This window comes from Jaculus jaculus, chromosome 19, assembly GCF_020740685.1.
Source record: "Jaculus jaculus isolate mJacJac1 chromosome 19, mJacJac1.mat.Y.cur, whole genome shotgun sequence".
Taxonomy (NCBI): domain Eukaryota; kingdom Metazoa; phylum Chordata; class Mammalia; order Rodentia; family Dipodidae; genus Jaculus; species Jaculus jaculus.
In genome coordinates, this window is record NC_059120.1 from 38,619,362 (window position 1) to 38,631,694 (window position 12,333).

At 38.7% G+C, this 12,333-nt stretch overlaps 1 protein-coding gene across 1 annotated transcript in view; it reads right to left on the reverse strand.

Annotated features, from left to right (window-relative positions):
- The window catches only part of Hipk1 (homeodomain interacting protein kinase 1), a 63,419-nt gene that overhangs the window by 14,388 nt on the left and 36,698 nt on the right, over window positions 1–12,333 (reverse strand). The window contains exons 5-9 of the mRNA XM_045137908.1: window positions 11,537–11,623; window positions 8,307–8,491; window positions 7,844–8,006; window positions 5,833–6,058; window positions 669–793 (exon numbers count right to left, since the gene is read on the reverse strand). Coding sequence (XP_044993843.1) covers window positions 669–793; window positions 5,833–6,058; window positions 7,844–8,006; window positions 8,307–8,491; window positions 11,537–11,623 — 786 coding nt within the window. The remainder of the gene's footprint in view (window positions 1–668; window positions 794–5,832; window positions 6,059–7,843; window positions 8,007–8,306; window positions 8,492–11,536; window positions 11,624–12,333) is intronic.

The window sequence follows — 12,333 nt, forward strand, 5'->3', positions numbered from 1 at the left end:
TAAAAAAAAAAAAAAAGCCAGGCATGGTGGCACACACCTTTAATCCCAGCACTCGGAGGCAGAGGTAGGAGGATCACCATGAGTTCAAGGCCACTCTGAGACTACATAGTTAATTCCAGGTAAGCCTGGGCCAGAATGAGACCCTACCGCAAAAAAAAAAAAAAAGATAAAAGAATTTAAAATATAATATTTGGCATTATATAAATACTTCATGGTTTTCTCTATGACCTTATTTTCTCAATCATCTGGCAAATGCATATTAAAGTTCTCTGCAGCCTAGCTAAACACAAGGAATGAGGGAATGTAATATTTAAGGAGGAAATCCTGTTGTGATTTAGACTCTCAAAATTGGTAAAATTCAAAGACTAAGCCAAAGATACCAGGGGAGCAAAGTGAAACATTATTTAGGAATAAAAACTGATACATGCATACTATTTCTTAAGCATTTCTCAATGCCTGGGTATTTACACGTCTAAGAAAGACACTGGAAGAACTGCAGTGACAGGATGAGTAGACTGTCCTGTGACAGGTATTTCATGTTAAGACCTTTGAATCGTGACCAAGAAAGATCTTATAGTCAAAGCCAATACCATTTTCAAGACAAAAAAATATCTGAGGATCCACAGTGCTTCAGTAATAATGAGTATGCACAGTGCCCGGGCTCTTACCTGCGTAAGCACTCCTGACTGTATCTGTAGTGGCTGTGCAGCTGGCGCCTGGGGCACAATTGGCACAGCATTATCCATCCTCACAGGGAATCCAGAATGCTTTGTTGTTGCTTGTAGCCCAGTTGCTGAAAACAACATCAGAGTTAGTGGTTTTGCTGAGTCAGAGTACTCTTTGTTGGGGAGGGGAAAGGGCTTAATTTTAGTTTTCCCACTACTGAGGTCTTAATTCTAGATGCTTAATACAAAAGACTTTCATTTATAGAAGTCTTGGGAGTTAAGAAAAGGGAGACCTTGTTCCTTCCAGGTTAGAATAATGCAAAGACATTTAACACAGAATGTAATTTTTTTTTAGTTTTGTTTTTGTTTTTTTCCAAGGTAGGGTCTCACTCTAGCCCAAGCTGACCTAAATCTCTGTTGTCTCAGACTTGCCTCAAACTCATAGTGATCCTCCTACTTCTGCCTCCCAAGTGCTGGGATTAAAGGCAAGCAGGATTTTTTTTTCCAAAGTTATAAAATTTAAAACACAATACTTATCCCATTCCCATTATGGGTACATTCAAATAGCATAAACTTCATTTAATAAGTTACATTTTTATCTTTTTTAAGGCGGTACTTAAGTGTTTTTAAAGCTGTAAGACCTGAATGTAACTTGGTAATTTAAACTTCAAGTTACCTGTTACCCTTCTGTTTAGAATGTTTTAAATCTTCAAAAAAGTATAGCCTAGTTCACAAATTGGTCATGTTTTTTATTAAACCATCAAAAAGTGAAGAAATTATGCCTAGAGTAAAAATATTTGGAAAAAAGACACTTCTGCCTTATAGAAACTCTCTACTTACTTTAGAAATCTCCTCTTGTTACTGACAGCCTCCTAATATAACTCATTTGTATCTAAAGAACAGCTAGGAAAATGCTGCCTTTAAAGCAATGACCATGTCTTATATTTTTAATTATTATGTTCTAACTAAATAAAGTGGTGCTCAGGGCTGGAGAGATGGCTCAGTGGTTAAGATCCTTGTCTACAAAGCTTCCGGACCCAGGTTCAATTCCCCAGTACCCATGTAAAACAAGATGCACAAGGTAGCTCATAGACCTAGAATTTGTTTGCAGAGGCTAGAGGCCCTGGTGTGCCTATTCGTTTAGATTTTGGCTATACCTCTAACCTACTAATGCCTGAACTTTTCTTAAGTGAGGATAAAAGCATTTTAATTGGAAGATTTTGTCAGTAAGATTCTCTAAGATACTAATCTCAATTACTCTATTTCTTTGCTCCTTCCCTAACCTCATGGGCTCTCCTAAATAAGGTCTTACATGTAGCCAAAATGGGCCACAAACTTGAGATTCTCCTGTCTCAATCTCCCAAGTGCTAGAATTATAGGTGTACACCACCATGCCTAGCTTACTATCTCTTCATATTACTACAGAGGGGCCAAGTGAGCATAACTTATAAACCATAATACTGCCAGATAGTCTTAATTTGCTACTAGTAATTTATGAGTAGTTTAGAAACAAGTTTTCATTAAGAAAAAATATTCTAAAAATGAACAAAGGAAGAGGGAATAGTAAAATCATATTTAACAGTCTAAGAATATCTTTTAAAAAAATATTTTGATACATTTATAAGAGAGAGGGGGAGACAGAATGAGAATGGGCACACCAGGGCCTCCAGCCACTGCAAACAAACTCCAGAGGCATGCACAACCTTGTGCATCTGGCTTTACATGGGTACTGGAAAACTGAACCTGGGTCCTTAGGCAAGTGCCTTAACTGCTGAGCCATTCCTCCAGCCCAGAATATCTTTTTTTAAAAGCGCTATTTGTTTAAAAAAAAAAAAAAAGTGAGTCTATTTCAATCAAATGGAATACTATGGAAAATAATTTATAGTGCTGACCTAAAAATATGACTTTAAAATATTAGAGTGCTACAGTTATTTAGGCTAAATCACAGCAGTGAAGCTAGGTTAAAACTGGCTGCCTCTTTCTACTATGAAGTTGAAACAATGACAAAAGGCAGTTGTGGGCTGGAAAGATGGCTTAGCAGTTAAGGTGCTTGCCTGTGAAGCCTGAAGAACCAAGTTCTCCCCAGAACTCATGTAAGCAAGATGCACATAGTGGCACACGTGTCTGGATTTTGTTTGCAATGGCTAGAGGCCCTGGTGTGCCCATTCTCTCTTCCTTCCTCCCTCCTTCCCTCCCTTCCTCTCCCTCTCTCAAATAAATAAGTGTTTAAAAAAGAAAAAAAAAACTTAATTTCTTTTTTTTTTTTTGGTTTTTCGAGGTAGGGTCTCACTCTGGTCCAGGCTGACCTGGAATTAACTCTGTAGTCTCAGGGTGGCCTTGAACTCATGGCGATCCTCCTACCTCTGCCTCCCGAGTGTTGGGATTAAAGGCGTGCACCACCACGCCCGGCAAAAAACTTAATTTTTAATAAAGGCAGTCATTTGAGATGGCAGACCCTGAATCCTGAACTAAGAGGATTAGAGTTCTGTTCTTGTTTTTGTCATCTTCATTTAACTTTAAGTATAGAGAGCTATATGGAAGTATCGAAAAAAGAGTAAAACTGCCTAACTGGATACTCCTCTAAGTACAGACATTTTGTAAAAGAAGTGAAAGTGGGCACATGGCAAGGACAGGAAGTCAACCACCAACTCGTTACAACTATCTGAATTTAAATACTGAAAGGCAGTAAGCAATAATATTTCAAACTACATGTAATAAGCCCTACTGCCTAGTTTCAAATCATTTTTCTGCCACAAATAATTATAATATCTTGGGCACATCATTTATAAATTAGGGATAACAATATTGCCCACCTCTTAGAGTTGTTTATAAGGATAAATGAATATATGTAAAAGGACTTAGGACATTATCTGGCATATATAGTAACATATTTCAGGTAGCCTCATCACTACCTTAATTTCAAGCCATTCAACAGTTTTAAAATTTTCATTACTAGCCCCTCAGCTTACCTAGACTTCCTAGACAGGAATATTATTTCCATAGTTATACCTATCTACTTATACCATGAGATTATTCTACTTTCCCCCTCTACCTCTTCAATTTACAGTTAGTTTTATTAAAGGAGCCCAAAATTCTTTTGTTTTATGTAAGTATCATCCAAGAGGCAACACAAAGCTTCACGAGCCCACATCTGAAAATAGTTGCAATGACTCACTTTGGAAAAGGTAAGAGAAGGGATGGCTAATTTATCAAATTCAGTAGAAAGGAACCATTTAATATGCAGCAACCCGAGTATAGAATTCACTATTATGAAGCACTTTATGTAGAAAGTAATTGGCTAAGTTTGCATTTACAGGTTTTGACTCTGCTCCTCCGCTTGCCCTGCGGTCTCTCCCTGCTTTCCTCCGCTATCGCTCTCCTGTCCTCCCGGTAATCTCTCAGTCTCCCCCAGCCCCTCATTTCCTTCTGCTTCCTCCGACTCTGTCAGAAACCAAACAAACAAACAGTCATAATCAATACGTAACTGAAGTAAAAACAACAAAAATGCTTCCTTCTATATAAAAGTGTAACAAGAAGCCTGAATGCCACTTTTCCCCCACATTGATACTGATTTTCTCCTTCTTTATAAAATTATTTTTTAGGTTAGCATACAAAGTAGTGGGATGCACTGTGGCATCTTCATATATATATATATATATATATATATATATATATATATATATATGTCATACTTTATTCCTTGTTATATTTTATTCTCATTCATTCCCTTCCTCACCTCCCTCCTCCAACTGGTTCCCTTTCTCACCCCTTTGACATGTATTCCATTACCCTATTCCCCACTACCTTAAGATCTCTCCCTCCCTTGTCATGATCCCCTTTCTAGCTGCATGACCTACAAACACACAAATATAATTTTTAAGTCTAGGATCTGGATAAAAGAAAAACTATAGTATTTCTCTTCTGGATTATTTCCCTTTTTAAATTTTTAGTTACTTGTTTGTTTGCAAATTTGGAGACAGCTAACTATGTAGCCTTGACTGGCCTCAAATCCTCCTGCCTCTGCCTCTCCAGTATTAGGGTAACAGCCAGAAGTCACCACTGTGACCAGACATTGATTTTATAATGGGAAAGACAAGTGTGCTGTTAGAAAATATCCATAAATCATTTAATCTTCCAGGTGGCTTACCAAATCAAACAGCACATTTCCCATATTTCAGAAAAAAACGAACTGGGCAGATTGGATTACAATGAGAAAATGAAGCCGATGAATATGAAAGTTAAATCTTACTGCAATGCACGTAGTCAGCCTCTTTCTTCTGCTATCTGACTGGAGTTTGTAACTATGATTTACAAGCTAAAGCAGATATTTTTACTGCCTTACTCACACAAGCAACTCAGCTTATACAACTTGTCAGTTCAACAAACAGTGATCTTTACTGCTGAATGAATTTAAGAAGTTTCTACATTCTTTATTTTATTTTATTTTATTTTATTTATTTATTTATTTATTTTTTGAGGTAAGGTCTTACTCTGGCCCAGGCTGACCTGGAATTCACTATGTAGCCTCAGGCTGGCCTCAAACTCACGGCAATCCTCCTACCCCTGCCTCCTGAATGCTGGGAAAGTTTCTACATTCTTAAATATGATGTTTACATCCTAGAATAAAATAATCTTTTTGTTGTTTTGAGTTAGGCTGACCTGGAATTCACTGTGTAGTCTCAGAATGGCCTCAAACTCCAGAGATCCTCCTACCTCTGCTTCCTAAATTCTGGGATTAAAGGGGTGCACTATCATGCCCAACTAATATAACCTTTTTTGGGGGGAAGAGGGTTCAAGATAGGGTCTAACTGGGATTAAAGGCATGCACCACCATGCCTGGCTTAAAATAATCTGACTTGGGGCATAATTTTGTAACATTTTTTCTTACAACAATTTTAAAGACATATATATTCTACATATATACATATATAAGATATGCAACATTGACAGAAAGCCTCAATAGGCAAAAAAAAAATATCAGGCAATTCAGCTAAGAAAACCTAAACTGAGCTAGCTCCTCTACTATGTCAGAGATATAACTAATGTTAAAAGGGAAAATTCCATTTGCGATATCCTCCAATTTCAATGACCTTCATCATGAGAGACAATGTCTAACTTGTCAAATCTGCCTACAACGGGCAAATCGAATGAAACATTCCTCACTTACTTTGGAAAGCAGGTGGACACACTATAAACGTTTGTTGGAATGGATCTGTTTGGGTGCAAATCTGGGTGGTTCCAGGTTGCAAGGAGACACTCTGCTGGGCCACTCCAGGAACTGGCGCAGCAGATGATGGGTACAAAGCTGACTGGTAGTTTAGCAGTGAGACATCCGAATTAGCCAGAGAAAGAGTAGCAGCGGCTGCAGTAGAACTGGAAGCAAGAACACTGGCCTGTAAACAAAAGGACAGTGTTTATATACTGATGAAATACGTAAGATGAGAGCTAAGTCTCCTAAAACCCAGGCTGGCCTCCAACTCACAGCAATCTGTCTACTTGAGCCTCCTAAGCGCTGTTGTGGGATTACAAGAGTGAGCTACCATGCCTGGCATGATCTCGAACTCCTGAAACTTCTGCCTCTGTCTCCAAGTGCTGCGATTATAAGGGTGTACCTCCACTCCTGGTTGATAAAGGACTGGGGATCAAACCCAGGGCTTTGTACATGCTAGACAAGTATTCTACCAAGTGAGCTATAGCCCCAGCCACAAGAGAAATTTAAAACAAGGTTTTATAATGTAATGGTAATTGGTTTTGAAATAACTTTGCTACTAAAGAACTTTTCCTGGACTGGGATTTAGCTCAATGACAGAGTATTGGCTTAGCAAGCCCAAGGCTCCAACCTCAATATCAAAAGAAAAAAAGGAAAGAAAAAGAAAAATTCCCCAATCTCTAAAGTTAAGATATATATAAAGTTGAGTAAGCAAAAAAAAAAAAAAAAAAAAAAGAGAAACTGGTGGTTGTCCTCTGGTCCTATACTGGTTATCACTACACAAACCTCAACCATTTCTGTACATAAATTGCTCTGTGGGAAACTCCAAAAACCCTCATAAGCTCTTCTACTTAAAAAGTAGTCTGAACTGTGAAGCTTATATCTTTAGGAACAAACTTAAAGGTAAATATCACTAGTTAGCTAACAAATGCAAAACTAGCCTTCATGGTGATTATTCAAGGGCTGCGGAGATAGTTCAGTCCATACGGGGTTTGGTTTACCATGCAAGAGGCTGTGACTTCCACCCAGAACCTATGAGAACATGCCAGGTAGGAAGGTGTAGGCAGGCAAATCCCTGAGGTTCTTTGACAAGCCAGCCTAGCCTACATGATGACTTTCAGGCAAATGAGAGGCCTTGTATCAGAAAAAGGAGATGGGGGCTGGAGAGATGGCTTAACAGTTAAACACATGCCTACAAAGCCTAAGGACCCAGGTTCAATACTCCAGGTCCCATGTAAGTCAGATGCACATGCTAACGCATGTGTCTGGAGTTCATCTGCAGTGGCTAGAGGCCCTGGCATGCCCATTCTCTCCCCCCCCCATCTCTAATAAATAAATACATAAACACAAATCTTTAAACAAAAGAAAGTAGATGGTAGCCAGGCATGATGGCACACACCTTTAATCCCAGCACTCAGAAGGCAGAGGTAGAGGATCACTATAGTTCCAGGCCACCCTGAGAATACATAGTAAATTCCAGGTCAGCCTGAGCTAGAGTGAAACCTTACCTTGAAAAACCAAAAAAAGAAAGAAAAAAAAAAGTAGATTGTGCTTAAGGTTGTCCTTTGATTTCCACAGGTGTGCACACCCACCTAGAATCCCCATTCCCACATACATATAAGTATTTGAAGTACCCTTAAATAAAATAAAGTCCTAATAGGAAAAAAAAAGGGGGGGGAGGGGTTATCTGGTTAAACTTAGTATAACTAAGAAGAGCAAGAAATTCAACAGTTAGACCCATCTTTATGCTAAGACTCATGAGGGCATGAAACAGACCTTTGAATTTAAATTCTGTCAGCATGTGGCATAAGGATGTCAGTCTATCTGGTCTTTATCTCTTTTGCCAAGCAGATAAGTCTCAAGAAGCAAAAAGAGGGCCAAAGCAAACACTGGTTTCGTCATTTCAGTCTGCATTCTTACTGGTTTCTAGCCAACTTACACTTGAATTTCCAAAATCATTTACTGATACCTGATTGTGCACTGTATTGAGCTGGTTGCTAAAGCTCATGGTCAGATTTGTGCTTGTATTTGGAGCCACATGTGTGGTGAAGGGACTCTTGATTTGACTCACGGTGTCATACATGTGAACCCTCCGCTTGCAGATTTCCATGTTCTGGAAGCAAGACTTAACACTGAAAAAGACATTAAAGATGTTCCATATGGATGTTGGCTTTTGAATGGATGTTGACATTTAAACAGCAAATAACTCAAGATGAACAGAGGATTTTTTCCAAAAATCAAGAGTTTTTATAATCATAGGAGGGAAAACATACATCAAAATTTAAATCTCTTGATACTTTATCAGACAGAAACCACCAGTGATACAGATATATAGGCACCAAAGTGACTGCAAACTGAAGAGTCTTATTTATAAAATGGCAACTCAATCAAGACCACAGCATACAAAAAGCTACAGAGTGTATCATACTCACTGATTACTATGCGGAAAATCCAAAAGGTGAGTCATTGTCACAAACTGGTGATTAAGAGTTTTCAGAGGAGTGACTCTCTTATCTGCATCAATTGTTAGCATTTTCTTCAACAGATCAATGTACTCTCTTCGATCCGCCTTCTCTGCCAACATGTCTGTTCCCTCTAAATCTGTAGACATATTTACCTTCCAAGGGAAAATTAAACATATTATATTTTTCCACTTAACTTAAATGGTAGATGAAGAACTTAGTATACCTACTTTTCTCTCCAAATAGAAAGGAACAGATATTTAGTGTTAGCAGTTGAGGAAAGAGAAACTCCTCAGGAAATTGAGTAAGAATTTTACACGAAAAAACTCTTCCTACATCTCCCAAGTGGTAGAACAGACCTGAATTAACGCCTGGCATTCAAAATTAGGAACAGCCGGGCGTGGTGGCGCACGCCTTTAATCCCAGCATTCGGGAGGCAGAGGTAGGAGGATTGCCATGAGTTCAATGCCACCCTGAGACTCCATAATGAATTCCAGGCCAGCCTGGGCTAGAGTGACACCCTACCTCGAAAAACAAAAAAAAAACAAAAACATTAGGAACAGAACTTCCTCCATATAGATCAGCTGACAGAAAGCTTTAAAAAAAAAAAAAAAAAAAGCCACGCTGCATGCAGTTCAATGGGAGAGAGAGAAATCACCAGTGAAGATACTCAACAGTGGACATTGCAAGCCTTATATTTGGCCAGCCAGGCCAAATGATCCAACGGGTACAACAGTGGCACATCTGTTATGGGGAAGACCAAACACTCTCTAATTTGACTGGAGGCCCGCTATCCCTGATACTGAGCTATCCCTGATACTGAAAACCTACAACAAGGGTAGTCATGAGCCCTAAGGGTGTAATGTCTGCTGGTGTCTGGCTAAATGTATATACTATGCTCACCAAACTGCCCACTGAGCACTTCTCTTAATGTTCATACCTATATATTAATGCTATTCTCACTTTTGGTTAGAGAAGCTTCTCTTTGCAGATGGAAGTGACCTTGGCATGGTGCTGAGAAGAAGTGTTAGAGGAGTGCTCAGCACTGAAATATCACTATCACACCTTCCAAGGCTCAGGATCCATTGCAGAAGAGGCAGCGGAAAGAATGTAAGAGCCAAAGGAAGGGCAAGACTCCTTACAATGTGCTCCTCCAGACACAAAATGGCCTAGATATCCATAACCTCACAGTGCCTGACACTACCTACACAAGACAAGACCATCATAACAGGAGGAAAAGATCATAACATCAAAATAAAAGACAGACTACTGAGAAGGGGAGGGGATTATCATGGAGAGTAGAGTTTCAAAGGGTAAAGTGGGGTTCAGGAGGGAATTACCATGGGATATTGTTTACAGTTATAGAAGTTGTCAATTAAAAATAATTGGGCCGGGCGTGGTGGCACACGCCTTTAATCCCAGCACTCGGGAGGCAGAGATAGGAGGACTGCCATGAATTCGAGGCCACCCTAAGACTCCATAATGAATTTTAGGCCAGCCTGGACTAGAGAACCTACCTTGAAAAACCAATAAATAAATAAATAAATAAATTAGGAACAGAGGCTGGAGAGATGGCTTAGCGGTTAAGGCACTTGCCTACAAAGCCAAAGGATCCAGGTTTGATTCCTCAGTACTCAACTAAGATGCACAAGGTGGCACATGTGTCAAGAATTCATTTGTAATGGCTAAAGACCCTGGAGTGCCCACTGTCTTACTTTCTCTCACTCTCAAATAAATAAAATATATTTCTTTAATTGGGAACAGGGCTGGAGAGATGGCTTAGTGGTTAAAGTGCTTGGCTGCAAAGCCAAAGGACCCAGGTTCAGTTCGCCAGGACCCATGTAAGCCAGATGCACAAGCTGGCACATGTGTCTGGAGTTTGTTTGCAGCGGCTAAAGGCCCTGGCACACCTAGTCTCTTCTTCCATCTATTTATCTATCTGCCTCTTTCTTTCTCTCTCAAATAAATAAATACACACTTTTTAAAAATATTAAATGATAGAATCCAATTTTTTTTCAGAGTTCAATTTTTATTTATTTATTTGCAAGCAGAGATACAGAGGACAGATATAACAGAATAGGCAGACCAGGGCTTCTAACTGCTGCAAATGAACTCTAGATGCATGGGCCACTTTGTGCATCGCATCTGGCTTTACATGGAAACTGGAGAATCAAACCAGGGTCATCAGGTTTTGTAATCAAGTACCTTTTAACCACTGAACATCTCTCCAGCCCCAATTATTTATTTAGTAGAGAAAAAAGGGACAAGAAAGAAGTCCTTATAAATAATATTTTAAAATATTGATATCTACCCAGACCACTTAACAAAAGCAAGGGAGAGATAGACACAAGTTGACTGTCCTTTATTCAAAATGCTTGGGGCTAGAAGTAGTTCAGATTCCAAAGCTTTTTGGATTTTGGAACTTTTGCACACACTTTACCAGCTTGAGTACCCATAATACAAAAATCCAAACTCCAAAATGCTATAAAATCTGACAGTTGCTGCATGTCATTTTTATGTTCAAAGAGTTTTAGATTTAAAAGCATTTTTGATTTTGATATTTGGATTAGGAAATTGTAATCTTTAAAGTATCTTTCATCGTTGGGTTTCAGATGGTCTTTGTTTGTTTTTTTTGTTTTTTTTTTTTTTTTTTTTTTTTTTTGGTTTTTCAAGGTAGGGTCTCACTGTAGCCCAGGCTGACCTGGAATTCACTATAGAGTCTTAGGGTGGCCTTGAACTCACAGCAATCCTCCTACCTCTGCCTCCCAAGTGCTGGGATTAAAGGCGTGCACCACCACGCCCAGCATGACCTGGAACTCACTATGTAGTCTCAAAGTGGCTTTGAACTCACAGTGATCCTCCTACCTGTCTCCCAAGTGCAAGGATTAAAAGCATGCACCACCACACCTGGCCTTCAGACTGTCTTTTAATACATGACAGAATATTAATGTGTTTTATCTAAAAAGTTTAAAGTATCAAAAACACATTGGGGAGGTAATATGATGGAGAATGGAATTTCAAAGGAGAAAGTGTGGGGGAGGGAGGGAATTAACATGGGATTTTTTTTTATAATCATGGAAAATGCTAATAAAAATTTTTAAAAAAACACAACAGATAAATTTGCCTTTAGTGAAATCAACAGAAACATGTCTAATTACAGAACTACATAAATATCTGACTTTGAAATTTGCTGTACCTACCTGAGCCATGTCATCTAAACAGTTAAAAATGTACTTCCGAGCTTCTTTTGACTTTATTCCAGTCTCCAACTCATGTTCTTCAGGTGTCTATAAAACAAGGATTTAAAAAAATTCCATATGCACATTGTTTTCACATTATATACCATATTAAAGTCAGGATAAAAAAAGGTAAGTGTTGTTTCCTTGTCGATCATGAATGACAGATTACAACTGGAAAGTCTCCCAATAGAGAGCTGTGACCTTGATATCTGGTCATGTGATGAAATTGATATGTAAGCCACAATTTACAGGGAATGTCAGTGAAGGAGGCAGGGTCTTTCTTCTCTTAAAGCTACTTTCAAATGAACAGATATCTTACTGCTAGCTGTTTAACAGCTCAGAGGCAGAGTATCATAAGTTTTATCAAATTATTCAGATTCCTCAAACTGAAACAGTGTGCTCAGACATAAAAAGCAGATACTATTTCAAGAAAATACATAAGGCCTGAATGTGGGCAGTTAGAAAAGTAGGGTGTTTGATCATGTCAGTGAAAGTTCTCTGTAACAGTCATGACTAAATTTCTCTAGCTCTTTGTATCACTTAATGATGAGCACTATTTCCCACACTCCCCTCAACTATTAGTTCTAAATATGCAAAATAACTTCAGCCAACTTAATTACCACTAATTATCTTGTCTCTTAACTATGAGTAATGCCAAATGGGTATAATGAAGTAATTTTTCATAGGGTTCCTCCTGCAAACATACCCCCCGCCCGACAATCTCCTTTTCCTCCTCCAAGGCAAAAGTTTACTAATTA